Raw genomic sequence first — 27,580 nt, forward strand, 5'->3', positions numbered from 1 at the left:
GAGGAGGAAGCAGGCTCCCTGCGGAGCAGAGAGCCCGATGCGGGGCTCGATCCCAGGACCCTGAGATCATGACCTGAGCCGAAGGCAGCGGCTTAATCCACTGAGCCACCCAGGCGCCCCCATGGCAATCCATTCTACAGATGAAAACATTCCTAGGAGTTAACTTGCCCAGGGTCATCCGAATGGTGGGGACAGTCAGGAGTCAGACTCAGCTGGGCCCGAGTGCCACCTCCTCGTCCGTAGCTCAGAGCGGTCGGCCGGCCTGGGAAGGTCATGGGCAGGGATCTGGAAGGGGCTGGCTGTCTGGTAAACTTCGAGAACGCTTACTATTTTCCCTGTTGATCCTTGTAAACGGTGGCCTGGTCTCTCTCTTAACCCACCGAGAAAAACCTCCATTTCTCTGAAAAACTGTCCAATCTACTCCATGGGGCAGGACGTATGGACAGCCCCACACCACCCTCCTCTTGAAAGTCCTCTGGAGTTAGTACGCCTGTCTGAACCGACCGAAACAACGGGAGCCTGTGGACACTCTGGTCTTTGTCAACAGTGACTCCTAACCACACTGTTATTCTTTCAAAATAAATTTTATTAGTAGCACATGGAATTTAAAGTTAAGCAATTTCTTTCCAGAGAGAAGGTAAGACCTGAGAGACTAAAAAACCGTCACAGCAGAAATATCATTTCCAGTGTAAAGAGAGATGGGTAGAAACAGTTTCCGCCAGGGAAATTACGTTTTTTGTCACGCTGACCATGCTGAACACACGGCACCTGCAGTCATGTGGGGGCCCACGGCCCTGGACAGCGAGAGAATGCAGTAGGTCGAGGGGCATCCCCATTGGGCTCTGGTTAGAGCAGCGGCGGAGAGTTCATGAGCCCCCTTCCTCAGCATGAGCACAGAAGGGCCTGCAGCAGGCAGAGGCTGGTGGGAATTGCTAGGCCAGCAGACTCACCTGGGAGCCCACGGGACCTGCAGGAGCCCCGCAGAGTCTTCGTTACACCCTTCACCTCCAGACTGGGGGCTATGGGTTACCAGAGGCTACTTTTAAAGGATCTGGAAATATGTCTACATTAGTAAGTCAGAGGAGATATGAACCTTCTTAGAAAGAAAAATCAGCTTCTCCTCTCATGGGTTCTTTTCCCTGCTATTCTTCTGACTTAACATGAACTCTGCAACCAAGACAGCCCGAGGAGGTGTTGGCCTCGGTCCCCCCAGCTTTCGAGCCTGCTGCTTCTGTCCCTGCTTCGGGTCTTCTGATCCCAGATGGAACTCCCTGCACTGAGGTGGCTGCTGTTCTGCTCAGATCATGTCGTTTCTTCTTTCTAATCTAAGATACCAGGGACAATTCATAAGAAAGACTCAGGATTTGGTCATCTGCACTGGTCTTACTTTGACCTTAGTAGGGGCGTTTCTCTCGGCACTTTGCGAACCGCCCCTCAACCAAACACTCAGATACTCATTGATCAAGGCGACAAAGCGAGTGACAGACTGCAGAATTTTCCATTTCTAGATCTAATTGATTAAGTGAAGTCTCCACACCAGGATACCAGCCTTTCCCTCCAAGCTAGCATCTAGAACACAATCTTCGGGGCCCTAGGGCAGATCAGCGACACTGGTCTCATGGAGATCGATTCCAGAGTGCAGCTTGCCATCCTTGGCGGCCGCCCAGGGCATGGAGGTGGAGGTCCACTTCACCGCCCAGTCTCCTGCTTTGCTGACCAAGATGACGCCGCCTAAACCCTTCAGCTTTGACTTCATATAACCCAACGACATGTCAGCCGCCTCTTCCAATGTCTTTCCTGAAAACAAGGAAAGGTTGAGAAACAACACGCACTGTAATGAAAGGAATCTGATGGGAAAATCAGTTGCAGTATGAAAACCCAAATGAGTTAACAAAAGATTTTGGGCAAATGATTTCTATTTGAATGCTTCAAAGAAGGGTCCTCACCATAAGAGGCCCTCTTTGCACGGAGATGGAGCCGAGCATCCGCCTAAGCGGAGCTGCCTTCTCTCCCACACCCAGGCTCAAAGTCTCTCTACCGCCCCTGAGATGCCCAACATGACAGTATTCTAGGTGCACTTCTTTCCAGATCCTAACACAAGGTGGGAAGAAGTCAAAGTAGTGTTAACCTGAAAGGAACATCTAAAGCAAACGAGAAAGGGTTTCAGATACTTTACAGCCTGTTTATAAAGCGCTTCCATTCACTTGTCTTCAGACTGTATGAACTTGCTCTATGTACCTTGTTCTACGTGGAAGAGAGTCAGTCTGGCCAGATTCACCTTCAGGATGCTCTCCCCGTGCCCCGTTGTTGAAATGGCACCAATTTCATTGTCAGCATAACCTCCGGATCCTGCTCAAAAAAGGTGGACTGGTTCTAACTGAGCAGCAACAGTGAAGAAATTCAAACACGTATCAAGTCTAATGCTACCTAAATGTTAAATCCCAGAGTGCCAAAGAATGAACGAAGGTCAGTAGCCGTGACCTTGAGATGCAAAGGTGGAGTAGAACCGGCCAGGTTTCACCCCGAAATCAGTGGTGGCGATGCTGGGGTTGGCCTGAGCTCAGGGAGCAGCTCCTCCAGGAAGGCTCCTTCTCCTCCTCTTTGGGGCCTGTTCGGCCACTCCCAGCCTGGCCACTGACCCACGCCCGGGAATGTACTTCAATGTCAACGCAAATATTTCCATTTGTAGCCGCACTACGTCACTTTCAGACCACTCAGATCTAGGAGCTGCCAACCTAAATTCTCAGCTTTTTCTCAGTTTGTTAATTTGAGCCCATGCCTGGGAAGAGGCTTTGTATATGCAACTCTTCCGGACTAGGACCGCAGAACCTGAGGCTGGGGCTAGAGAGAAGAAAGAGGCCCTCGGGGGCTCGCTGGGGACCACCAGAGCCTCCCCATGTCATCCCCGGAGCCACCAACCGCGGGGAAGTCCGTGCCCGCTAGATACAGGCTCCCGCTAAAAGCGATGCCCCGCCCCCCCCCGCGCTCCCGGAAGTGTCGGAGCGGCCGGAAGAGGCGGGGAGGGAAGAGAGGGAGACCAGTGGACGGTGGACAGTAGCGGAAGGGGCGGGGCGGCAGCCAGCCAGGGAGCCTACCTACGCATGGAGAGTCCCCAACGCGGCCGACCATTTTATTAATGATGCCGCCCGTCGAGGTTGCGTAGGCCACATTTCCTTTGCAGTCCAAGGCGACGGCCCCCACGGTTCCCAAGTCTCTGCCAAGAATAAAGAGAAAAGTGACAGACTGAGACGAGACACGCCATCACAAGCAACATTGTAGCTGAACAGCCCTTAAATCCCCACGTTAGATGCTAAGGGCAAACGGGACACGCTTTGATTGCACCATTCACGGCTCACATTAGCTTTTCATTCTGCAGGTCAGATAGGTTGCCAGACATGCCTCTAGAGCACATCCCATCCCAGCATCACCGTCCTCTAGCCATGTGACTTAGTTACAACTAAGTTTTCTTCTCCGTGTCTCATTTTCCCCGCCTATAAAATGGGGATAAAAATAATTGAGTGCATCTCAAACGTTGTGTGCATAAAAATCCCTTGGACCCCTGAGCCCACCCCCAAGATCCCGAGTCGGTGAGTACAGGGGACCCAAGACCCTGCATTTCTCACAGCCTCCCAGGTGATGCTGATGCTGCCTGTCACACCCCACTTTGCCTGTTTCACAGGGCTTGCTGTAAAGATGTAATACGCTATTGTTTTCTCTAACATATTATACATTTTCAAGTGAAAAGAATTGGAAGAAACTGTACAACAGCCATAATACCCACACCCAGATTCTATAATGAACTATATTCAAGACGTGTAGTAAGTGCTGGGCACGGCAGTGAAGTAAATGGACAAAGTCCCTTCTCCTGTGCAGCTTGCATATGGGGGCACAGGGCAACAGGGTGATAAAAATTTTTTTTTATGGAACAACAGTAAAAATGATGATTCCAGCAGTATGGAGAGGGCTTTACGCAGGGCCTCTCTGAAGGAGGTGAGGGCAATCCCCAGGCTTGCTGGGGAGAATGCTCCTGAAGCTGGAACATGGTTGTAAAACTCATGGAATTTGGAGGTCACTGTGGTTGCAGTGAATAAAGTGAGGGACAGAGGGTAGGGGACATCCCTCAGGGGATGGCCGGCAGCCAGACCATGGAGGCTCTGATGGGCGGGGTGACTGTACCCTGGTGACCCAGGACTGTCCTGATTTATGTGTGTCACAGTTCCCCTTTCACTTTCAAAGTCAAGTTCTGATTTGAACACTAAATTATAGCGTCCTCCAACGCATAGGCCCTGAGTGAGATGGGAAGACACTGACAAACCTGAGCCAAGGTGTGTCACAAGATGAGTTCAGTTTTAAAAATATCATTCTTTACCACTACACCCATCCATCAGGATGGCTAAAACAAAGACTACTCAGTATCAGGTGTGGGTCAGGATATGCAGGACTGGAACACTCAGTCACTACAGCTAGAAACATAAACTGGGGCAACTCTTTGGAAAACCATCTGGCATAATCTACCGACGCTGACTTGGCAATCACGCTCCTACATTTCTGCATTCTCCCAACAGAAATGTGGAGCTACATTCACCAAAAAACATACAGCAAAATGCTCACAGCAGGACTGTTTGTAGTAACAGAAAGCTGAAAGTGATGTAAATGTCCAGCAAAGGCAGAGGGGGTGGGCTGAGATCTAGGCATGGGACAGAATCCTCTGCCGCCATGAGAATGAGCTACTGTGGATGTGACACATGGAAGGGTCTCAGAAATACAATGAGAAAAGAAATAAAGTACATACTATATGGTTCCACTTAAATCAAGTTCGAAAACTGGCAACAGCCCTCTACAGTGTTAGAAGCCAGGTAAGTGGCTGCCTTTAGGGCAGGACTGGGAATGGAAGGGAGCATGGCGGGGGGGTGGGGGGAAGACATCGGGTGATGATCTGTTTCCCCACCTGGGGGCTGGTTATATGGGTCCACTGTGAAAAGTCATCAGAGGTGATGTAAGACTTGTGCACTTCCATAGGTAGGCTGCACATGTACGAAAAGTTTCTCTTAGAATAATTACTCTGGCAATTGTGTGTGGCCTGAGGGAGACCAGAGTGGAACTAGAGACTGTCAGGAGGCTTGAAGGGTTGCTGGCCTCATTAGGGTCCCCCTGGGACACGGAGAAGTGGGCTTGGCTTAGGACACTGAAGGCAGAGCTGACAGACTTTGCGGGGGAGCTGGGTATGAGAAAGATTAGGGACGGCTCTAAGGCTTTGGCTTCCAGAACAGAAAGGATACAGAAACCATTCACTGAAATGCAGACTATTAGGAATGGGTTTTTTTGGTGTCTGTTGGTTTACAGTGCATGGGGAGCGAGGTTAGGTGGCGAAATGTGGGTTCAATTTTGGACACAAACTTGAGGTACCTATTGGGCAATCACACGGAGGAAGTGAATTGCAGCTGGGTGTGGGCTGGCATTCAGGGGCTACAAAGAGAAATCTGGCGTCTGCTAGGAAGAAAACAGGAACCCTGTCTTCTTGCATTCACAAAAATCAGCTCCAGAGAGTTCAAGGCCTGAATATAAAACATAAAACAGAATTCTTCAGGAAAGTCTAGGGGACTACAGACGTCTTAGGGTAGGAAATACCTTCTACGTTTCTAGTCCTACGAACTATACAAGAGAGGCAGATTGCGTATTTGATTACAAAAAAGTAAAAACTTGTGTATGGCAAAAATACCATAAGCAAAGCAAAAGCAAGACTAAAAATAACAGATTTGGAATTTTTTTTTTTAAAACAGAGTAGACAGCCTTAAGACTGAGAAGAAGGGACATAACAATGAAAGAGAAAAAATGATCATAGGACAAAAATAGAAACAAATCCATAGAAACAAATGGCCCACTAACAAATGCCAAAAGCTCACACGTGTTGACAGGGGATACAACTTAAAGTGACAGCATTACCCTCCTCATGTCAGATGCGGGGGACACCCCCAGACTCTGCTGGTGGCAGGCCTACCCCTAACATTCGTAAGGTGTGGAGGCATGACTACAAGGTACAAATGGTGGCCATTACACCACCTGTTCACTTTTTAGAAGCTGTAGATACGTTCTTTTATCTTAGTGTGGTGCATATGTCTTCAAAACTATTGCAAAGCCATGGTTTTTACATGACCAAAAGTGGACAAACTACCAATAATGACTTGATGTAATTATTATTGTGCCCATCTGGGTCTTTTGTTGATCATCAGTTGGTGGCTAGATAAGTGGCGCACGCGCGTGCGCACGTGCACACACACACCCCCCCTATAAATTATTGTTTACTCCATGAGGTTGATTTTCCTGCTTTCATTTCAGGAAGCAGGATGCTCTTATAATCGTATGTCCGTACAACATGCATTCTCTTGACAAACTGCCACATAAGACAGATCTTTTTTGAGTCTGGGTAGTTCTTAGCAGGTTTTTAATTTGGAGAAGCTTCCCTCTGCTGAGGCAGCAGCAACTGGAAAGTGCAACAAAATTCTTAAGGCAATCCTTAGATTTGGAAAGGAACTCCTGATTTGAACATTACCAGCTCAAATGCTGCCGGGCATGCAGGATACATTTCTGTAACAGAAGACATTATTTCATAATTTGATCATACACGTCATGATCGCTCCCTGTAGTCATTTATACTGTCTCTTCAGCAGCACCAAAATCCACGCAGCTCTTTCACATTTCACTGCCAGTGGATTATAAAGAAGACTGAAAGTAGCAGCTGTGTTTTTGGCCAAGTCTCTCTTCAAATGGCAGTACGCTCTGATATACAACAGACAGAAAGACAGCCTCTATGGGAGCTGATTTGGGGATTATTTGTAGGTGAATCTTCTCCTTCAAGGTAGGCAAGAATTTTTGTTGACTTCTTTCAGGTTCCTTTTATTTTACTGGAATGCTATTCTTCTTCTTCCTTCTCCTTCTCTTTTTAGAGAGAGTGCAGAGAGTACCAAGTGGCGGGAGGCACAAAGGGAGAGGGAAAGAGAATCCCAACCAGGTGCCACACCCAGTGCGGAACCCTGGGGCTCCATCTCATGGCCCTGAATCATGACCTGAGCTGAAATCAAGAGTTGGACACTCTTAAGTAACAGACTGAGCCACCCAGGAGCCCTGGAATGTTATTCTTCTTGCATATTTTACATGCAGTGTGATTTTGTTTTTCTCTAAACTTAATATATTTTAATAATATATATTCAATAATATATTTAATGATATATTTTCAATCCTTTTAAAAGTGAAATAGCCAAAAAGATTTTTAAAGCTTTTATTAAGATTATCAATAGAAATTAAGAGTTCATATTAAGTGACTGTAGTAGCATCAAAATTAATTTCACTGTCTGAGTCCATAATTTACTCTTTGAGAATCTTCTGTGGTTTCATGGAATTTTTTTTTAAAATTTATTTATTTATTTTCAGCGTAACAGTACTCATTGTTTTTGCACCACACCCAGTGCTCCATGCAATACGTGCCCTCTCTATTACCCTCCACCTAGTTCCCCAACCTCCCACCCCCCACCCCTTCAAAACCCTCAGGTTGTTTTTCAGAGTCCATAGTCTCTCATGGTTCATCTCCCCTTCCAATTTCCCACAACTCCCTCTCCTCTCCATCTCCCCAGGTTTCATGGAATTTTTTAATCTAAATTCAGTGTAATTACTTTAACAGAACTGAGTTGGTCATGGCTACCATCTGTCTTGAGATTTGTTCCAAGGTCAGATAGGAGTTTGAGCATGCTGTTCCATTTTGGGCCTGTCTAGAGAATCCCGTGTTGGACCTTCTGCTGTCCACCACGTGGGTGCTGGCGCACACTAGGGACACACCTCCTAGAAGTAGTTTCGAACTGTGAGCATACGTGTCACATGGAAGACTTCTGGGTTCTTGGCCAAACTTCATGTTTATATATCTTTTATTTACCAACCACGTTCACTCCATTATCACAGGCTTGCCTTTGACAGTCTTAAAGCTTTATTTTAGAGAAAGTGTGCATGTGCAGACTGGGTAAGGGGAGAGGCAGGGGGAGGATCTCAAGCAGACTCTGCACGGAGTATGGAGCCTGACGCAGGGCTTGATCTCACAGCCCTGAGATCAAGATCTGTGTCAAAATCAAGAGTTGGTCACTTTAACTGAGCTACCCAGGTGCCCCATGGCCTTTGATGGTCTTTTAAATTGATGCCCAAGATGAAAAGTTCTCCCCACTTCTTCTCTAAATCCAAAATGTCTACTTCCAAAAAGCAGGTGAGTTAGACTTGTTTTTCTGCTTGGGGTGGTACAGCGATACATACAATAAATGTTAGTTGCTTGACGTGTCTTCTGACCATGGTACCTTCTAGTTGAACTGAATATTTTGTTAAAAACATTTTAGGTGTTTGATTTCCTCTCTCGCTTATCACCCCCTAAATTAATGTCTGAATTCTTTATCCTAGATAGTGATCATTAGTTTTATTATTTTTTGTCTTAATTACATGTATTATTAAATTCTGAAATAATTTTTATTAAGCCTAGAAATGTCCCACCGTGTTTTGTAAACACAGTGCTGATGATGGAGTGCCATGGCTAAATATCGGGCACACTGTATTATTCTTTCAAGAACATTACATCCCTGTTTCAGATGGTCTTTTTCTTTTTCCTCTGTTTTTGGCTGCTGGTTTCCCCAATCCTACTGACTGCACATGTCCTTTTGGTGTGTGATTGTGATTAGCAATTAGCTCTTCCTGTAGTAAAGGATGGAAAACCGCTGGGATTTCATCGAAACTGTTCAAACTGAGGATGTGGCAAGAATAATACTCTTAATAATTTTCACAGTTCCGAAAGGTAATTAAATCTTCACTGGACCAAGAATTTGGAATGTCCCGCTTGTGAACATTAGGTGGATCATCCTGGAAGACGACTCTTTACTATGTTCTTTTTTAAAATGCATGTGGGCTGTGTCCTGGAAGATTATTTTCCTTTTTTCCTCTCAGCTTTTTGTTTTCTTTTGTTCACTTTTGTATTCTTTTTCTATCAAAATCTTGACTTAACATGCATTTTCAATAATCTAGGGATTCAAAAGATGTGATTGTTTTGAAAGTGTACAAAATTGGGATATATTTTCATCAAAAATGAACAGCAAATATAACTGAGTACATACAAATGAACTGCAGATATAACTGCAAAAAGTTAGGCTTTTTCCAAAAATATACCAAATTATCTATTAATAGTACAGGTAAAACATGAATTATAATTAGTGAATATAACATTTTAAAATTCTTTAAAAGCTAAAAATTTTAACATATTTTTACAAATAAAATCATAGCTAACATTCAATGTCCATTTACTTGCCAACATAGAGCGAGTTCTTCAGGCAGGTTCTGTCTACACCTGCACTGTCCAATGTGGCCGGCATGAGCTACCCGCACCACTGGCCACTGGAAGTGTGGGCAGCCCCCAGGGTGAGGTGGGGAGGTGTGCTGCAAGCCTGGCATATGGGTCAGATTTCTGAAGATTTAGTGTGAAAGAAGACTGTAAAATATCTCAAATAATTTCTTATATTGATTACATGCGGAAATGATAGTATTTTGGTTATATTGGGTTAAACATATTAATTTCACCTGTGTATGGGTTTTTTTTTTTTTTTTAAGAGACAGAGAGAATGTGAGGTGGGGTGGGGAGGATCAGTGGGAGAGAAAGAATCTCAAGCAGACCTGCACTGAGTGTGGAGCCTGATGTGGGGCTTGATCTCATGACCCTGGGATCATGACCTGAGCCAAAATCAAGAGTCAGATGTTTAACTGACTGAACCACCCAGGTGCCCCATACCTGTTTCTTTTTAATTTTTTATTGTGGCTACTAGAAAAATTTTAAATTGCAAATGCAGCTCTTGCCTTCCTATTGGATAGTGCTGGTCTAGACCTGCACATGTACATATTTTAGACTGATGGTCATCAGTCCTCATATGCAAGTCTTGCAGATATTGTACTAATCCAGGAATCCCACCAGAATCAGAGCATACATGTAAGGAGGCAAGAAAATGGATACTTGGCACTACTGGGAAACAATTACTTTGTTATATAAGAATTTATTTGACAAGTTATTAATTTGTCTTGTCTTTTCCTCTTACCTAAGTCCTTCTGTTGTTCAATTCTTCCCCCCACTCTGAAGCAGTGTCCATTTCCGGTATCAGCAGTGGCACAATCCATAAATCTTTAGATTTAGGTGGCCTTCGCTTCCAAGACATAGAGCAAGAGATGCAGGGAAGCATTTCCCTGGGGGCTGAGTGGCATTAATCATAAGAGTGGATGATGAGGGTTAAGGGTCATGCTATGCCACTGCTGAGTGACAGAGGTGCCCCAGGTGTCGGTAATAAGCCAACTGTTTTGTGTATTTGTGATGGGGGGGGGGTGTTCCTCTAAAGTGCAGGACCCAGGGTGGGGGCTCTCTCGCTTATATCTAAGGGGAATACCGGCTGGTAGAGATGTGAGCTGTTGCAGAATTTCTGGAAAGCGATGTGGTAACATCTGTTAAAATACCCAAGAACCATCGATAAAGCAGCCCCAATCCTGTGACTCTAGCCTACAGGTACAACAGCACACTTGGTAAGGTTGTCAAAAGCTACCAGTACATGGCTGATTTTGTAAAACAGATTCTTAAGCTGGGGACACATCAGAACTACCTGGGAAACTTTTTCCTAATACATCTGCCTGGCCTTTTTACCTCAAATCTATTAAAATAGATTCTTTAGGGAAGGGGACCAGGCATGTATATTTTGAAAAAGCTCCCTAGGTGATATTAAAGTATACTGCTGGTTCAAAATGACAGATCTTAGAAGGAGTATGCAGAGTTAATAATTATATCCCATTATAAACTCCCAGCCCATATTCCAATTTTATTTTTCAAATTTTGCTTTGAATAAGGGGGCTTTTATTTTGGGCTTTGAAATCTGTAACACAGATAACCATAATTCAGAACAAATGATTAATTCAAACTTCTGGGAACTGTATGGATTCCTCTGCCCTAGGGCAGCACGCTCAAGTAACTTCAGAGGGTACACGAGATCCCAGATAGCCTGTTTTGTCTGCTTATGGTACAAACTGATCAAGAGGCATCAGCAGTTAATACGTAACACAAGGCACTCTACTATTGGAGAAGGAACTCTTGGCTGAATCTGAGTTGTTATTATAGAACTAATAAATGAGGTTAAATGTAAGAATCAAAAGAGCAGTTTTTCCATGATACAGTGTCAATTGCTCTGTACAAAAACTGAAACTACCAAGTGATTCTTGACTTATCTATGAAATGTAGGTAATCAGATACTTGTCTGATACACCTGAGTAAGTCCACAAACTATGAGCCACAGATGACACTTACTGTTGGAAGTCTAGCTTCAGAGCACCTTTCTCATGCTTCTCTTTTTCTAGACGTTTTATGTTTCTCTCTGTCACCAGCTGCTCTTTGGGAATCGTGGGAACCCCCATGGCTGCTGCAAATTTTGCTGCACCCTGGTCCGTCAGAAAGCAGTGAGTTGTCTTGAGCCAGAAAGAAACAGAAACATGGTTAGTTTTTTGAAATAGTTAAAATCTTTTTAACCGTTCCAACTGTGTGGATATAATTACTTCTCTCTGGGTACAAAGCCTCAAAGATGCAAATTCCACTGGCTTGCTTTTCTGAATGTTGAACAGGGCCTGGCACTCTGAGACCTCGTATTTTTAAAAAACTCCCAAAGTGATGGAATGGTACTAGAAAGGTATTCATGTACGATCTTAAGTTTAGGGAACATAATTCATGTTTATTTTACACATGCTATTAAATATTTGGTCTGTTTAGTTTGTATCTATTACGTCATACGCGTTGAAAAAGACTTAAAAAAATACAGGAAGACAACGTGAAAACAAAGTAATTGTTGGACAAGGGATTACTAGTCAAATTCCACTGTCAACAGCGCCGAGTCTCGGCTTATTTGATAAATTTAAATAACATTGCTTCTGTTCTTTTATATAGTTTTAGGAGGACAGTGCTCACAAGTATTTCCCTACAGTTAGCAACTGTTGCTAAAGTTGCTAAAGTACAGCGGTAATAATTTCTTATGAAGAGGATGCTTTCGTCACACACCTTTTCCATAACAAGCCGTGCAAGTTTAATGGGATTTGCTATACAGCTAACTGCAGACACAGCTCCTGCAGACAGGTCTTTTCCACTCATGATACTGGCATCCATTTCAACGTCACCATTTACATTCAAGACAGATCCACAACCTAAAACCAAAGAGAAGTTGAAAAGCAAGAATTAAGAACTTAGAAATGGCTCCCAAGTTTCCTCTAAGCCACCGACTTTAATTCATCCTCTACTCCATTGCCAGACAAATAGGTTTGGAAACGCACATCTAGCTCGGCACCCCATGACCTATAAAATATAAAATATGAAACCCTTCTCAATCTGGCTTCTGATCTCCTTTACCAGCTGTATCCCCCTTCCTTGGCTGCATTTTACTGAGATATTAGGTTTCCATGAGTTCTCATTGCTCAGTGCCCTTGTGCATGCTGCTTTCTTTACCACCAGCACCCTTCCTCCCACTGCTTTTGCCCAGATAATGGCTGTAAGGCTAGCTACGCTTTACCTCTTTGTGCCTGTTTCCTCATCTGTAAAATGGGATAAGAACAAAGCTCAAGAATATTTAAAGGATTATAAAACTGCCCAGTACCTAATAAGGTAAAATTCACAATGTTTGGCATCCAATAAGAAATTTCCAGGCACACAAAGAAGCAAGAAAATATGACCCATAATGAGAAGGGGGGGGGAGAAAAACCTTAATAGTAACAGATCATAAATGACATAAATGATAGAAAGTAGACAAGGATGTTAATAAAATAGCTGTTATAACTATATTCTGTATGTACCAGAACATGAAGGAAAATATAAAAAGGACCCAAACAGAACTTTTCTAGAGATAAAAAAAAAACACCTGAAGTGGAAAACACACTGGATGGGATTAAAACAAGGTTAGACACTGCAGCAGGAAAGACTAATGAACACGATGACACAGCAATAGAAACTGTCTGAAATGAAAAATAAAAAAGGATAAAAAAAACCCCAAATTAACAGAGGACCATTGAGCTTAGGGACAATTTCAAGCAACCCAATCTATGTGTAATTGGAATCTCTAAAAGGAGAGGTGAGACAGAGGGGCAACAAAATATTTAAAGAAAAACCAAGAAAAAATTTTCACATTTGATTAAAACTACAAATTCACAGATCTGAGAAGCTCACTAAACTCCAAACAAAAGAAACATGAAGAAAATTACATGCAATATGTATGCATATTATATACATTATATGTATATAATGTAAATTACATTACATCTTGTTCAAACAGCTTGGTGCTAATGAGACAGAAAATATTAAAAGTAGCCAGAGAGAAGCATTAGGAAGAGGGGAAAAGAAATGAGAATGAAAATATGTTTCTTGTCAGAAATGATGCAGCCCAGAAGATAGTGGAGCAATGTCTTTAATGCGCTGAAATTAAACACAACAATGACAAAACACACACACACAAAAGCCTGTCAAGTTGGAAGTTCAATAACCAGTGAAAGTATCTTTCAAAAACTGAAAACAAAGACTTTTTCAGTTACATAAAAGCTGAAAGAAATGGCCAATAGCAGATGTGCATTACAAGAAATGTAAAGGAGTCTCCAGGAAGAAGGAAAAGAAAAGGACAGTGGACAGCAATCATAAGCCACACAAAGGAAGGAAAAGCACAGGAAATGGCTGGTATATGGATAAGCAGAAATATTTTTTCTGGTTATTTAGGGGTTTAGGGGTGTCTGGATGGTTCAGTTGGCTAAGCATCCAACTCGATTTTGGCTCAGGTCATGATCTCAGGGTTGTGAGTTCAAACCCCACATAGGGCTCTACACTCGTCAGGGTCTGCTTAAGATTCTTTCCTTTTCCCTCTCCTTTTGCCCTTCCCCTCTACTCATGCTCAATCTCTCTCTCTCAAAAAAAAAAAAAAATATATATATATATATGTATGTGTGTGTATATCTATATCTATATAAAGCTATTTAAGGCAAAAATAATAACATATTGGGTAATTTATAACATACACAGAAGTGAAATATATGACAGCAATAGCACAAAGGCTAGGAAAGGGGAAACAAGTATGCCATTACAAGGTTCTGACATTATGTATGAAGTATGACTTGAAGGTAAACTGTGACAAGTGAGAGATGTATACTATAAACTCTAAAATAACCTAAAAAAAGAAGTCTAGCTATTATGCCAACAAAAAGGTAAGACAGAATCATAAACAACACTCAACCCAAAAGGTGACAGGAAAAGAGAAAAAAGGAACAATGAATGGATGGGACAAATAGAAGACAAATAGCAAGATGACAGATTTATACCTGACCATCAATAATCACATTAAATAAAAATGGCATAAACATCCCAATAAAAAGCAGAGATGGTCAGACTGTATAAAAATGTAGGCTACAGGGGCGCCTGGGTGGCTCAGTGGGTTAAAGCCTCTGCCATCTGCTCAGGTCATGATCTCAGGGTCCTGGGATCGAGCCCCGCATCGGGCTCTCTGCTCAGCAGGGAGCCTGCTTCCCTTCCTCTCTCTGCCTGCCTCTCTGCCTACTTGTGATCTCTGTCTGTCAAATAAATAAATAAAATCTTTAAAAAAAAATGTAGGCTACAACCATGTGCTACCTAAAAGAAATCTACATTAAATATAAAGATATAGATAGGTTAAAAATAAAAGGATGGAAAAAGTTATACCATGCTAAAATGAATTAAATGAAAGCTGGAGAAGCTATATTAACACCCAGCAAAGTAGACTTCAGAACAAGGAATGTTAATAATGACATTTTGCACTGATAAAGGGGTCAGTTCACACAGAAGACAGCAGCCTATGTATCTAAAAACAACTTCGAAATATATGAAGCAAAACTGATAAAAGTCAAAGGAGAAATGGAGAAATCCACAATTAAAGACTTCAACACTCCTCTCTCAGTAATCAACAGAAATAGACAGAAAATGGTGTTAGTTGTGATCTCTCCTCTTTCATTCATGATTTTATTTATTTGGGTCCTTTCTATTTTCTTTTGGATAAGTCTGGCCAGGGGTTTATCAATCTTATTGATTCTTTCAAAGAACCAGCTCCTAGTTTCATTGACTTTTTCTATTGTTTTTTTTGGTTTCTATTTCATTGATTTTTGCACTGATCTTTATGATTTCTCTTCTCCTGCTGGGTTTAGGGTTTCTTTCTTGTTCTTTCTCCAGCTCCTTTAGGTGTAGGGTTAGGTTGTGTACTTGAGACCTTTCTTGTTTCTTGAGAAAGGCTTGTACCACTATATAGTTTCCTCTCAGGACTGTCTTTGTTGCGTCTCACAGATTTTGAACCGTTGTGTTTTCATTATCATTTGTTTCCATGAATTTTTTCAATTCTTCTTTAATTTCCTGGTTGACCCATTCATTCTTTATAAGGATGCTGTTTAGTCTCCATGTATTTGGGTTCTTTCCAGCTTTCCTCTTGTGATTGAGTTCTAGCTTCAGAGCATTGTGGTCTGAAAATATGCAGGGAATGATCCTAATCTTCTGATACCAGTTGAGATCTGATTTGTGACCCAGGATGTGATCTATTCTGGAGAATGTTCCATGTGCACTAGAGAAGAATGTGTATTCTGTTGCTTTGGGATGAAATGTTCTGAATATATCTGTGATGTCCATCTGGTCCAGTGTGTCATTTAAGGCCTTTATTTCCTTGTTGATCTTTTGCTTGGATGATCTGTCCATTTCAGTGAGGGGAGTGTTAAAGTCCCCTACTATTACTGTATTATTATTGATGTGTTTCTTTGATTTTGTTATTAATTGGTTGATATAGTTGGCTGCTCCCACGTTAGGGGCATAGATATTTAAAATTGTTAGATCTTCTTATTGGACAGACCCTTTGAGTATGATATAGTGTCCTTCCTCATCTCTTATTATAGTCTTTGGCTGAAAATCTAATTGATCTGATATAAGGATTGCCACCCCAGCTTTCTTCTGATGCCTATTAGCATGGTCAATTGTTTTCCACATCTGGAGGTGTCTTCGCATCTAAAATGAGTTTCTTGTAGGCAACATAGAGATGGGTTTTGGTTTTTTATCCATTCTGATACCCTGTGTCTTTTGATTGGGGCATTTACCCCATTAACATTCAGGGTAACTATTGAGAGATATGAATTTAGTGCCATTATTAGTCTGTAAGGTGACTGTTACTGTATATTGTCTCTGTACCTTTCTGATCTACTACTTTTAGGCTCTCTCTTTGCTTAGAGGACCCCTTTCAATATTTCCTGTAGAGCTGGTTTGGTGTTTGCAAATTCTTTCAGTTTTTGTTTGTCCTGGAAGCTTTTTATCTCTCCTTCTATTTTCAATGATAGCCTAGCTGGGTATAGTCTTCTTGGCTGCATGTTTTTCTCGTTGAGTGCTCTGAATATATCATGCCAGCTCTTTCTGGCCTTCCAGGTCTCTGTGGATAAGTCTGCTGCCAATCTAATATTTTTACCATTGTATGTTACAGACTTCTTTTCCCGGGATGCTTTCAGGATTTTCTCTTTGTCACTAAGAGTTGTAAATTTTACTATTAGGTGACAGGGTGTGGACCTATTCTTGTTGATTTTGAGGGGGTTCTCTGCACCTCCTGGATTTTGATGCTTGTTCCCTTTGCCATATTAGGGAAATTCTCTCCAATAATTCTCTCCAATAGACCTTCTGCTCCCCTCTCTGTTTCTTCTTCTTCTGGAATCCCAATTATTCTAATGTTGTTTCGTCTTATGGTGTCACTTATCTCTCGAATTCTCCCGTCGTGGTCCAGTAGCTGTTTGTCCCTCTTTTGCTCAGCTTCTTTATTCTCTGTCATTTGGTCTTCTATATCACTAATTCTTTCTTCTGCCTCATTTATCCTAGCAGTGAGAGCCTCCATTTTGATTGCACCTCATTAATAGCTTTTTTGATTTCAACTTGGTTAGATTTTAGTTCTTTTATTCAGAAATAGACAGAAAATGAAGGGATAGAAGATCTGAACAACACTATCAACTAACTTGACCTTACTGAGATTTACAGAACTTTCCATACAATAATAGCAGAGTATATATTCTTTTTAAATGCAAATAGGATATATACTAAGAGAGACCATATTCTGGGTCAAAACTCAAACCTTACAAAGTTCAAAAGAATGTAAATAACACAGAGTATGTCCTTTGATTGTTAACAGAATTAAAATAAAAATAAGACAGATATTTGGCAAATCCACAAATATTTGGACATTATCTCACTTTTAAATAACCCACTGTTCAATGTGGAAGTCACAAATGAAATTATAACATGTTTTAAACAGAATGAAAATGAGAAGACAACATGTGAAAACTTACAGGATATAATCAAAGCAGGGCTCAGAGGAAAATTTAAAGTATTAAATGCTTGTATTAGGAAAGACTGGTCTCAAATTAGTGATCTAAAAATAATAGTAAATTATTCCTAAAGTAAGCTGAAGAAAGGATATAATACAGATAAATCAATGAAATTCAGAAGAGAAAAACAGTAAAAGAAAAAATAATAAAAAATTCCACAAAATCCTCCAAAAACCAAAAGCTACTGTTTTTTTGAAAACAAAAAAACTAAAAAAGCCCTCAAAACCAAACTTGATAAACTCTAGCTAGACCAACCAAGAAAAAAGACAAAAATTCAAATATCAAGAATGAAAGATGGGACCTCTTTAGAGACCTTACAGACATCAAAAAAATAATAAACTATATTGTAAATAACTCTTACACCAATGAATTCAACATCTTTTTAAAGAAGATTTATTTTAGGGGCACTTGGGTGGCTCAGTTGGTTAAGTGGCTGCCTTTAGCTCAGGTCACAATCTCATGGTGCAGAGATGGAGCCCCACGTTGGGCTCCCTGCTGGGTGAGGAGTCTGTTTCTCCCTTTCTCTCCTGCTCCCCCTGCTTGTGCTCTCTCTCTTGCAAGAGATTTATTCTCAAATCAATAAATTAAAAAAAAAACCAAGACTTATTTATTTTAGAGAGAGAACTCACATGCATGAGAGAGCACAAGCAAGGTGGGGAGAGGCAGAGGGAGAGGGAGAGAGAAACACAAGCAGACTCTGTGCTGAGCACGGAGCCTGAAGTGGGACTCGATCTCATGACCCTGAGCCAAAACCAAGGGTTGGATGCTCAACAGACCAACCGTACCATCCACGTGCCCCTATAAATGCAACATCTTAAAAAAAAAAAAAGGACTAACAAAAAAAAAAAAAATCTAAACCCAGACCATACACCCTTCATAGAATTAACTCAAAATGGATCACAATGTAAAATGTGAAATTATAAAACTCCTAGAAGATAACATAGGAGAAAATCCAGATGACCTTGGGATTGGCTTTTAAGATACAACATAAAAGACATGATCCGTGAAAGAAAAAAATTGTTACACTGGACGTCAATAAAACAAAAAATTTCTGCCATATGAAAGACACTGTCAAGAGAATGAGGGGACAAACCACAGACTAGGAAAAAGTATTCTTAAAAGACACATCTGATAGAGGACTATTATTTAAAATATACAAAGAACTCTTATAACTCAACAATAAGAAAACAAAAAATCTGATTAAAAAATGAGACAAAGAAGGAAAAACAAAAAACAAATAACAACAACAAAATGAGACAAAGACCTGATCTACAGATCTACAAAGACCAAAGACTTTGTAGACCAAAGATCTACAGATGGCAAGTATGCAAAAGATCAATTGTACTTTTATACTAGAGACAATTGTAAAAAGTAACATTTACAATAGTACCAAAAGACATGAAATACTAAGTATAAATCTAACAAAAATATTTATAAGATATGCTGCTAAAAACCACAAAACACTGATGAGACAGATCAAAGATCGAGACAAATGCAAGTATTACTGTGCTTTGGAAGTACTGCATTGAAAGGCTCAGTACTGCTCAGATTTCAGTTCGCCCAAACTGATATATAGAGTTAATACAGGCTTAGTCAAAATTCTAGCAGGACTTTCTTTGGTAGGAACTGACATGGTGATTCTCAAATTGGTGGAAAGACAAAGGAACTAGGATAGCCGAAACAGTTACCCACATATGCACCAAGAATTGCAAGACTCTTACTACCTGATTTTAAGACAATATAAAACTACAGTCATCCAGACAGTGTGGTATCAGTGAAAGGTTACACACATAGACCAATGGATTAGAGTCCAGAAATAGACCCATATATACAAAGTCAAGTGATTTTTCACAAAGGTGGAAAGGCATTCCATGAAGAAAGAATTGCTTTTTCAATAATTGGCGCTGGAACAATTATGCAAAAACAACTTTGATAAACACCTCACACCATATACAAAAAATTATTAAAAATGGATCAGAGATGTAAATACAAAACCTGAAACTATAAAATTTCTAGAAAACACATAAAAGAAAACATATGTGACCCTGTGTTAGGCAGATATCTATCTATCTATATATATCTATATATAGATATCTATCTATCTATATCTATCTATCCATATATATCTATATATCTATACATCTATCTATATATCTATATCTCTCTCTCTATATATCTATCTGCCTAACGCAGGGTCACATATGTATTCTTTTAAAGATTTTAAAGATTTTTTAAAGATTTTAAAGACTTCATTTATTTGAGAGAGAGAGAGAGAAAGAGAGAGACAGAGACAGAGAGTATGAGCAGAGGCAGAAGCAGACTCCCCATTGAGCAAGGAGCCCGACTTGGGGCTCAATCCCAGTACATCGGCTGAAGGCAGATGCTTACCTGACTGAGCCAGTCAGCATAGACAGATAGGTCTTAAGGTATGACATAAAAAGCACAGTCCATTAAAAAACTGGACTCCTACAAAATTAAGAACTTGTGCTCATTGAAAGACACTTTTTTTTTTTTAAGATTTTATTTATTCATTTGACAGACAGAGATCACAAGTAGGCAGAGAAGCAGACAGAAAAGAGGAGGAAGCAGGCTCCCCGCTGAACAGAGAGCCCAATGCGGGGCTCGATCCCAGGACCCTGGGATCATGACCTGAGCCAAAGGCAGAGGCTTTAGCCCACTGAGCCACCCAGGCGCCCCCATTGAAAGACAGTCTTAAGAGAAAGAAAAGACAAGCCACAGACCAAAAGAAATTATTTGCAATAAAAGGCCTGATAAAAGGCCAAAATCTAGAATTTATGAAGAATTATTAAAACTCAGTAATAATAAAAAACACAATACAGATATTGACAAAATACTTGAAAAGATATTACAATAAACATTTGCTGTTAGGGAAATGCAAATTAACACTAGAATGAGATCCCACCACACAGCTGTTAGAATGGCTAAAACACAAACACTGACAACACCAAGGGCTGGTGAGGATGTGGAGAAACTAGAGCTTTCATACACTGCTGGTGGGAAGGGAAAATGGGAGTCACTGTGGAAGACAGTTCGGCAGTTTCAAATAAAGTGATATACACACCTGCCCTACAACCAGCAATCCCACCCCTTTGTATTCACCCAAGAGAAAGAAAAACTTATGTTCACACAAAAACCTGTATGCAATTGTTTCTAGTGATCTGTAATGGCCCCCAATTGGCCATGTCCTCTGGTTGGTAAATGACCAAGAATTAGTATATTCATACAATGGAATGCTACTTAACAGTAGGAATGGATGATTATCTGTTTTGTGTGTGTTGAGTTTGAGGAGTTCTTTATATATCCTGGATATCAACCTTTTGTCTGTACTGTCATTTGCAAATATCTTCTCCCATTCTGTGGGTTGCCTCTTTGTTTTGTTGACTGTTTCCTTTGCTGTGCAGAAGCTTTTGATCTTGATGAAGTCCCAAAAGTTCATTTTCGCTTTTGTTTCCTTTGCCTTTGGAGACATACCTTGAAAGAAGTTGCTGTGGCTGATAGCAAAGAGGTTACTGCCTATGTTCTCCTCTAGGATTCTGATGGATTCCTGTCTCACGTTGAGGTCTTTTATCCATTTCGAGTTTATCTTTGTGTACGGTGTAAGAGAATGGTCAAGTTTCATTCTTCTACAGACAGCTGTCCAGTTTTCCCAGCACCATTTCTTGAAGAGACTGTCTTTTGTCCACTGTATATTTTTTCCTGTTTTGTCAAAGATTATTTGACCTAGAGTTGAGGGTCCATATCTGGGTTCTCTACTCTGTTCCACTGGTCTATGTGTCTGTTTTTATGCCAGTACCACGCTGTCTTGGTGATCACAGCTTTGTAGTAAAGCTTGAAATCGGGTAACCTTTTGTTTTTGTTTTTCAACATTTCCTTAGCAATTCGGGGTCTCTTCTGATTCCATACAAATTTTAGGATTATTTGTTCCAGTTCTTTGAAAAATACTGGTGGGATTTTGATCGGAATGGCATTAAAAGTATAGATTGCTCTAGGCAGTATAGACATTTTAACAATGTTTATTCTTCCAATCCAAGAGCATGGAATGGTCTTCCATCTTTTGGTGTCTTCTTTAATTTCTTTCATGAGTGTTCTGTAGTTCGAGTACAGATCATTTACCTCTTTGGTTAGGTTTATTCCCAGGTATCTTATGGTTCTTGGTGCTATAGTAAATGGAATCGATTCTCTAATTTCCCTTTCTGTATTTTCATTGTTAGTGTATAAGAAAGCCACTGATTTCTGTACGTTGACTTTGTATCCTGCCACGTTACTGAATTGCTGTACGAGTTCTAGTAGTTTGGGGGTGGAGTCTTTGGGGTTTTCCATATAAAGAATCATGTCATCTGCGAAGAGACAGAGTTTGACTTCTTCATTGCCAATTTTGATACCTTTTATTTCTCTTTGTTGTCTGATTGCCGTTGCTAGGACTTCTAATACTATGTTGAACAAGAGTGGTGAGAGTGGGCATCCTTGTCTTGTTCCTGATCTCAACGGGAAGGCTGTAAGCTTTTTCCCACTGAGGATGATATTTGCTGTGGTTCTTTCATAGATTTTATGGAGTTCAGGAATGTTCCCTCTATCCCTATACTTTGAAGTGTTTTAATCAGGAATGGATGCTGGATTTTGTCAAATGCTTTTTCTGCATCAATTGAGAGGACCATGTGGTTCTTCTCTCTTCTCTTATTTGTTCTATCACACTGATTGATTTGTGAATATCAAAAAATGGGCCGAAGATATGAACAGACACTTCTCCAATGAAGACATACAAATGGCTATCAGACACATGAAAAAATGTTCATCATCACTAGCCATCAGGGAGATTCAAATTAAAACCACATTGAGATATCACCTTACACCAGTTAGAATGGCCCAAATTAGCAAGACAGGAAACAACGTGTGTTGGAGAGGGTGTGGAGAAAGGGGAACCCTCTTACACTGTTGGTGGGAATGCAAGTTGGTGCAGCCACTTTGGAGAACAGTGTGGAGATTCCTCAAGAAATTAAAAATAGAGCTTCTCTATGACCCTGCAATTGCACTGCTGGGTATTTACCCCAAAGATACAGATGTAGTGAAAAGAAGGGCCATCTGTACCCCAATGTTTATAGCAGCAAAGGCCATGGTCGCCAAACTGTGGAAAGAACCAAGATGCCCTTCAAGGGACGAATGGATAAGGAAGATGTGGTCCATATACACTATAGAGTATTATGCCTCCATCAGAAAGGATGAATGCCCAACTTTTGTAGCAACATGGATGGGACTGGAAGAGATTATGCTGAGTGAAATAAGTCAAGCAGAGAGAGTCAATTATCATATGGTCTCACTTATTTGTGGAGCATAACAAAGAACATGGAGGACATGGGGAGATGGTGAGGAGAAGGGAGTTGAGGGAAATTGGAAGGGGAGATGAACCATGAGAGACTATGGACTCTGAAAAACAACCTGAGGGTTTTGAAGGGGTGGGGGGTGGGAGTTTGGGGGAACCAGGTGGTGGATAATAGGGAGGGCATGTATTGCATGGAGCACTGGGTGGGGTGCAAAAACAATGAATACTGTTACGCTGAAAAGAAATTAAAAAAATGGATAAAAAAAACCAGTAGGAATGGATGGACTATTTTTTTTTTTTTAGATTTTTGTTATTTATTTGACAGACAGAGATCACAAGTAAGGCAGAGAGAGAGGAAGGAAAGCAGGATCCCTGCTGAGCAGAGAGCCCGATGCGATGCGGGGCTCAATCCCAGGACCCTGGGATCATGACTGAGCCAAAGGCAGAGGCTTTAACCCACTGAACTACCCAGGCGCCCCACGGATGGACTATTAATATTCATGTCAACATGGGTGGCCCTCCAACGCGTTATACTAAATGAAGAATCCAGACTCGAAAAGCTACAGATTGTACGATTTTATTCTCTTCTCCCTCAATGTGCTGTATAGCAGACACCTGGGACAGAAGAAGTGAGTCACTTAGAAGTCAGGCTCTGGTATAGAGCAAAGATGAGAACTAGCCACTCCAGTTCTGAATCGATACTCTCCAGTTTATGCAAATGACTGATCCCAGTAGTTTAGAGAGTGGCAGACCAGAAGACCTGTCCAAATCAAAGTCCTTTGTGAATAAGAGGGTGTTTGTCAGCCAGAGGGTCCCACCTGCTAATGGCATATCCTCGAACAAGACTCCCATGAAACAGCAGGCTACTCCCTCTGCTGGCAACAGGGGAGGCAGGTCGCGGTGTTGCGGGGGACATCTAGTAAATTCTGACTCAACCAACATAGCCATAACAATGAACTTATGCCTTATTGTATGGTCAGGCTGACTATGAAATCTTCCGTAAGTGTTAAAGAGTGCTTAGCAGAAGTGAGGGGCTGCAACAAATACTCAGTATTTCATGACTAATTGGGTCAGATGTCCTGAAATTCTTTTCTCTGACAGATGTTGGGTGGGTGGTATCCCAAGCAGTATTTTAATCCCTAGATTTTAGGCTCTCTATTTTAAGATCAATGAGCATAAGAATTATACTTAACTCATAATGCAGCTTAAATGAGTTCAATCATGCAAATTTCTCAGACCATTGGCTGATACATAGTAGATACTTGTAGTAGTTACGATGATTATTACTCTAAAAAGGGATCAACTAAGAGAAAGAAGCCAAACAGAAAAGATTACACTCTGCACGATTCCATTTATATAGAATTCTGGAGAAGGCAAATTAATCTATAATGACAAAGGAGCAGTGGATACCTGGTAGTGGGGATGAGGGCAGATTAAATGCAAAGCGGCATGAAGGAAATTCTGGGTTATGATGGAAATGCTTTATTTTTATTTTTTTTAAAGGATTTTATTTATTTATTTGACAGAGAGAGAGAGAGAGAAAGTGAGAGCGCACAGGCAGGGGGAGCAGCAGGCAGAGGGAGAGGGAGAAGCACTGGCTCCCGGGATACGGGGTTCCTGGGACCGTGACCTGAGCGGAAGGCAGACACTTGACTGAGCCACCTGGGTGCCCCTACGGCAATGTTTCAAATCTCGTGGTGTGGTTACACAGGTGTATATATTTTTCAGACCTTAAAATGGGTATGCTTTATAGTATATAGTGTATCCCCACCCATGAAAAGATCTACTAAAAAAGCGTCTCAGTATGTGAATTCTCTTGAAGCAAGTTAAAAAAAGTGAACTGATGGATTTAAAAATTCTTTTTTTAAAAAATATTTTATCTACTTATTTGACAGAGACAGAGATCACAAGTAGGCAGAGAGGCAGGCAGAGAGAGAGGGAAGAAGCAGGCTCCCCGCTGAGCAGAGAGCCCAATGCAGGGCTTGATCCCAGGACCCTGAGATCATGACCTGCGCCGGAAGGCAGAGGCTTTAACCCACTGAGCCACCCAGGCGCCCCTGGATTTAAAAATTCTTAAAGCAACTTGGTCAACAGGTAAAAAGAGAAAAATTAAATATTCTAGCATATTTTACCGAAAAGCTTACTAGATTCATTGGCACTTTAGATTCTATTTGTTTCGGGGGATAAGCTTAACCTCATTTGGCATCAGTTACTAACTGCACCGCAAACATACCTGCGTTGAACTCAGGATGATCTTCCAGGAACGCCACAGCTCCTTCCACAGCGTCAACTGCGCTCCCTCCCTCCTTCAGGATTTTGTAACCCACCTCGGCGGCTTTGATGATGCCCTGGCGCACCCGCTCTTTCCGGTCCTTAGAGATACTGCTGGCTCCGCCACCATGGACCACGATGACGGGATTCATGGCGACGGATCCTAGGGATCAGGAAGATGGAAGTGTCACTTCGAAAGGGTCCAAGAAAACTACCCTGAGCATAATCTCCTGGGGGAGATTCCACCGGAGACTAGGTCCAGTTTCTACCCCAGGAGGGAGGCAAGGTTTACAGCCTCAAAAATTTTCCTGAGACCGAGGGGCTGGGGGCGGAGGGGAGAGACAGAGTTCGAGCCCTACTCCTGGGCTCTTTCTGGTCTTGGGTTTCCCCTAGGATGATGGTCCCTTCTCCAAGCCTGTAAATCCTGGATATCTGAAGGCAGGTGCCACACTGACTAGGCAACCAAGAGCCTTGGGATTGGTCTGGAGTCTGGACCATGTAGGGATAGTCGGGGACACAGGTGGAGCCTCTGGGAAGGACACCAGGCTGCTGCGGGCCATCCTGCTTCAAAGCAAAGTTACTAAATCCTCTAAAGCCGGATCTCGGAGGACCTCAGAAGCCATTCTGGGACTGTCAGAGTTTAGGGATGGAAGACAGCTGGGAATCATGAACGCCAGGCAGGCCCCAAGGAAGAAGGGTTTGAGGATCTGAGGGTAACCACCAATTCCAACCTCCTCATCACTACCTCAGTGGGAGGAAACTGGCTTCAGGATTATTCCTGGTGGGGAAAGGCAGGTTCTACCCAACAGGCCCGGAGGGCTGCAGACCCAGGGGCAGGTGCTCCGTTGTGAACCGCGCATACACTTGCCAGCGACACTCAGTATCCACGCTCCCTGGGATCGTCCAGTCCAGGCCATGTAGGGACACACTGGGCCAGGGACACGGACTTCTGGGGGATACCCCGCGCTGCAGAGGTCCAGGTCCCCCTCCCCCGCCCCCCAAAAAGAGATGCGCCACATCTCACTGGAATCCCTTAGCCTTGACATTCTCGGGCAGTGCCCGTTCGTCGGCGGCCCCCCACCCTCGGCCCCGCCCCCACCCCATCCCCGGCCCCCACCCCATTCCGGACCCCCACCACCCGGCAGGGTGCTTTCCCGGTCTCCGGCGGCTGCTCCGGCTGGACGCTCGACTTACTGAGGACGCCGCGGGAGACAAACGCTGGGGATTCAGGCTGGGCCGGGCCACCCGGCCAGCCTCCGAACCTGCGCGGTTCAGCGCCTGAGCGAGCCTGTGCGGGAAACCGCTGGGCTCGCAACCGCTCCGGGGACAACGGCTCCGCGCTTGCGCACGAGGGCGGGGCCGGCGCGCAGCTCAGTTACCGTAAAGTCCCGCCGCCGAGCAACACCTCGTACCTTTGCTCGAGTCTCTGCTGCGTGTCTGACCCCAGCAGGCTGTCTTCCTGTGCGGGTCTTCCACTCACCCGAGCTTCTTGGCGGAAGGGGGAACCTCCTCTTCCTCGTTATGAGGCTGGGGTGTTGGCCTTGGTGGCGAAATACGTGATGTGCCAAGATTTTGTGACTGAAAATTGAAAGACTGGGCGCCCGGGTGGCTCAGTTGTTGAATGTCTGCCTTCGGCTCAGGTCAGGGTCCCAGGGTTCTGGGACTGAGCCTGGAATCCGGCTCCCTGCTCAGCGGGAGGCCTGCTTCTCCCTCTCCCACTCCCTTTGCTTGTGTTCCCTCTCTCCCTGTGTCTCTTTCTGTCAAATAAATAAATCTTAAAAAAGAAAAAAGAAAAAAGCAATGCTGTCCGCACTAATATACTTCCTCTTCTCGAAATGTTTCTCATTCTTGTAATTTGTTTAAATTCAAATCTTTCCCTTTTAATCGTCTTTTCCCTTAACCTTTTGTAAAGAACAGAAAGATAAACTTTAATTGGTCTGGTTCTTCAGAGCTGGGAGTGCTCGGAAGGGTCTGAAACCCTAGGCTACTCCCTCCTCTGAGCTTCCAGGAGCCCACCTCTAAATTCTTTAAACCACATGTGCCCTTAGTTGTTGTTGTTGACACATTTTTTTTTTCAACCTGCCCTAGAGAGTTCCCTTAAGGCTCTGATCCCCTTGATGACTTGGACCAATCACCTGTATCTGCATAGCCCCATTCCCAGTGTCATGGTGTCCTTCCAATGGGAGGAGTTTAATTTCTATCCAGTAAAACAACTATCTGATACAAGATTAGTGGCATGAGCCAAAGGATACATTATTCTAATATGCAAAGTAGCCTTTTGAATTATAATTTTATTTTCATTAGTAATTTGCTTTAAACTTTTAATTGGTTGGATGAGCCAATGTCAAAGACAAGTTTTCACTTTGTCCAACAAATAGCATCACACAGCCTCCCCAGTTTAAGACACTGATAATGCAGGACCCGATTCTGAGAGCAGACTCTTAGTTAAGAGCTGGAGACAAAGGTGGTGATAAATAGATGACACATTCGAAGTCTGACTGTGACTTTTTAAAAAAATTAAATTAAATTAGCCAA

At 42.4% G+C, this 27,580-nt stretch overlaps 1 protein-coding gene across 2 annotated transcripts; it reads right to left on the bottom strand.

Annotated features, from left to right (window-relative positions):
* Positions 1–562: 562 nt before the first annotated feature.
* On the bottom strand, positions 563–26,567 carry ASRGL1 (asparaginase and isoaspartyl peptidase 1). 2 transcript variants are annotated; one of them, XM_046017753.1, is made up of 7 exons: positions 26,458–26,567; positions 25,008–25,208; positions 12,095–12,237; positions 11,354–11,511; positions 3,096–3,214; positions 2,239–2,349; positions 563–1,797 (listed from the first exon to the last, which is right to left on the bottom strand). In XM_046017753.1, exons 2-7 carry the CDS (start codon positions 25,195–25,197, stop codon positions 1,592–1,594), a joined length of 927 nt encoding a protein of 308 aa, XP_045873709.1. In that variant the 5' UTR covers positions 25,198–25,208; positions 26,458–26,567; the 3' UTR covers positions 563–1,591. The 2 variants fall into 2 exon arrangements, with proteins under 2 accessions (XP_045873709.1, XP_045873708.1); XM_046017752.1 differs by lacking the exon at positions 26,458–26,567 and adding an exon at positions 26,240–26,425 and having other exon boundaries at positions 564–1,797.
* Positions 26,568–27,580: the final 1,013 nt, after the last annotated feature.

This window comes from Meles meles, chromosome 8, assembly GCF_922984935.1.
Source record: "Meles meles chromosome 8, mMelMel3.1 paternal haplotype, whole genome shotgun sequence".
NCBI classification, from domain to species: domain Eukaryota; kingdom Metazoa; phylum Chordata; class Mammalia; order Carnivora; family Mustelidae; genus Meles; species Meles meles.

What these genes read in the sequence shown, in the direction of transcription:
- ASRGL1 (XM_046017753.1), bottom strand. Translation starts at nt 25,197, where the DNA reads ATGAATCCCGTCATCGTGGTCCATGGTGGCGGAGCCAGCAGTATCTCT. An exon ending in TCATCCTGAGTTCAACGCAG is followed by an intron (nt 12,238 to 25,007) that starts GTATGTTTGCGG and finishes CTTTGGTTTTAG; the next exon opens with GTTGTGGATCTGTCTTGAAT. An exon ending in CACGGCTTGTTATGGAAAAG is followed by an intron (nt 11,512 to 12,094) that starts GTGTGTGACGAA and finishes TTCTGGCTCAAG; the next exon opens with ACAACTCACTGCTTTCTGAC.